Here is a 2,978-nt window from a genome sequence, read left to right on the forward strand (position 1 = left end):
TGAGGTTTTATAGGTTGGCTTCAGTAAATAAAGTGGTAAAGAAGAAATTTTATATATTTGTCCTTAAATATCAGAAAATTCAAGCAAAATAATGTATCATACACATCAAATATTGAATCTGACTGGTAACTTAAATTTAGTTTAACAACTTAGTATGAGTCTTTTAGAAGCATTTCCAGGAACCTCATGAGTAGCAAAATCCATAGATGTTCAAAACCCATATGTAAAGTGACATAACATTTGCATACAATCTATGGAACCTGCAGACATATGGTTCACAGATAGGAATTCTCCATAAACACTATCTGGGTTGAATGAATAAAAGGCCACTGAGTAGAAATGACAGATGGTATTTTTGGGAGAATGTACTGAATATTTTTTTTTGCTTTCAAATTGTAAAGGGCTTTGCAAGATAAGAGAGCAAGGATCTAGTGAGATTACCATAGATTACCATACAGACATTTTATAGAGAAGGTTTCCACTGTGAGGGAGCTTCAATGACCAAGAAGACTCACCTTCTGAAGCAAGTGATACTATTTCTGTAAGTTCACCCTGGACAGTGCATTCCTCAGAGCCTGGTGGACCTGCTTGTTGCGCAGAGTGTAGATGACAGGGTTCAGAAGCGGTGTCACCACCGTGTTCACAAGAGCAGCCTCTCTGTTGGATTCTAGCCTACTTGTTTGCTTTGGTTTCACATAGATAAACACACAGCTGCCGTACATTAGAGAGAGGACAATGAGGTGGGAAGAGCAGGTGGAGAAAGCTTTCTGTCTGTCCTTGGCACATGGAAGACGCATTACTGAGATTAGTATGTTGCTGTATGCAAATACAGCTGTAATGACAGATGTGAACAGGACAAACAAAGCGACACCAAATGCCATTCTTTCAAGAGATTTGGTGTCTGAAGAAGAGAGATGAATTAAGGAGCCAAGATCACAGAAGAAATGGGGGATGACATTGGAGCCACAGTAAGACAACCAGGAAAGCTTCAGAATTACACCAGTTATTAGGATGAAGGAAAGCACATAGCTGAAGAAAACCAGAAGGAAACAGACCCTGGGGTTCATGATGGTTGGGTAGTGCAGAGGCTTGCAAATGGCAAGGTAGCGATCCAAGGACATCGCAGCCATGTGGAAGAAGATTGTTGACCCAATAAACAAAAAGAAAAAAGCTTGTATGATACAAGGCGTGAAATGAATTGCTCTGTCTCCAAAAAGAAAGATAGACAGCAGCTTGGGGATTACGGTGGATATGAAACAGCACTCACAGAAGGAGAAACTTCTGAGGAAGAAGTACATAGGGGTCTGCAGGTGAGGATGGGTCCAGGTGATGGCAATGATGAGTGTGTTTCCTGTGACCGAGGCCAGATACACCAGCAGATGCACCAGGAAGAGGACCTTGCCCAGGTGCTGAGCCACGTGGAACCCCTCCAGCACAAACTCCAGGACCATTGTCTCATTCTTTGTCTCCATCCTTAGTCCTGGTTCTTTTGCCATCAACCCTCCTTGATATGCTAAGAAAATCTGCTATCACCAAACAATAAATAATTTAATTGTGGCCACTGCTTTTCAAAGTCGTTTGCCCTAAGCACAGGGCCTGCAGGGGTCTGTGCCAGGTCGTCTGTGTATGTTATGGCCATTAGTTTGATGTTTTCGTGGGACTCCTAGCAGTGGGATCAGTGTGTCTCTCTCTGGCTCTTTTGCCTGTGCTTGGGACTCTTTTCCTCCTATCGCCTGGTTGTCTTGCCCAGGTTCATTGGGAGGGCCTTTGCCTTGTCTTATAGTATCTTGTTTTGTTGTATTTGGTTGTTGTCTCTTGGAAGCCTGATCTTTTCTGAAGGGAAAAGGAAAGGGAGTGGCTCTAGGGGAGATGGGAGATGTAGAGAACTTGCAGGAATTGAGGGAGGGAAACCGTGTTCTGGGTGTATAATATGAGAAAAGAACTTATTTCCAATTTTTAAAATGCTTGAAAAACTTTGCTTGCCCTTATTACTCTAAGGAGTCATATTTTAATTTTAAAGTATTTTATTGAAAATTATTTTTCCCTATCTCATTTCTAAAATACAAATGTGAAATACGTAGTTTGGCTTTTTGTTGATTTTTAGAATTATATATTCTATTTTGTTTTGTTTTTCGAGACAGGGTTTCTCTGTGTAGCTTTGGAGCCTATCCTGACCCTCACTCTGGAGACCAGGCTGGCCTCGAACTCACAGAGATCCGCCTGCCTCTGCCTCCCGAGTGCTGGGATTAAAGGCTTGCGCCACCAACGCCCAGCTAGAATTATATATTCTTTAAAATATTATCTTTGGATAATATCACATAAGTTACAGAATAAAAAACCAAGAAGCATTCTTTTGAAGATGAAACATACATGTATCACAGAACATTGCAAGTGTCACCCTACAGAAAACAGTGCTGGTTTCTAGGCTGCAGACTTGTACGGCTTGAAGGCCTTCTATGTGCTGATTATAGCCTCTGGAAATAGTATGAAAAGGATGTGCTCTCCAGCTATCATCTACCAAGCTGATTTTCAAACAAAGTCTGTTTAGAATGAGTTATTTCCCACTTCACAGAAGGGGCACACATGCTTGCTACCATAATATTCACATGACTATCCAGTGAGATTACGAGGAAATATGAGTGACGGTGGCAAAATAGTTCAATAGTGTTATGTACAGGCACAAAGAAGAAAAACATAGTGTGTAACTCGTGTCCTGGGCCTTCTACTGTCCTTGCAGCATGGAAGTGTCTGATTCTGCTGTCCTTCACAATCTATCCATCCATGGTCCTTCCCTCCCTGTGAGCATTGCTAATAGAAGACATGGCTGTGGTTCAAATCAACAACTGAAGGCATGTTAATATTTTAAAAGCCATTGCCCGGCAGAATGACATATAACTGCTCTATGGGGAAAGAGTCTGGGCTTTTGAGGGAAACTGGTGCTCCAGTGGAAAAACTCAGACTACTCAGTTTAATTTCTT

At 41.6% G+C, this 2,978-nt stretch overlaps 1 protein-coding gene across 1 annotated transcript; it reads right to left on the bottom strand.

Moving 5' to 3' along the window:
* Nucleotides 1-533: 533 nt before the first annotated feature.
* On the bottom strand, nucleotides 534-1,496 carry LOC100774141 (olfactory receptor 6C75). Its single transcript, XM_027429218.1, has one exon. It carries the CDS (start codon nucleotides 1,494-1,496, stop codon nucleotides 534-536), a length of 963 nt encoding a protein of 320 aa, XP_027285019.1.
* Nucleotides 1,497-2,978: the final 1,482 nt, after the last annotated feature.

This window comes from Cricetulus griseus, chromosome 8, assembly GCF_003668045.3.
Source record: "Cricetulus griseus strain 17A/GY chromosome 8, alternate assembly CriGri-PICRH-1.0, whole genome shotgun sequence".
NCBI classification, from domain to species: domain Eukaryota; kingdom Metazoa; phylum Chordata; class Mammalia; order Rodentia; family Cricetidae; genus Cricetulus; species Cricetulus griseus.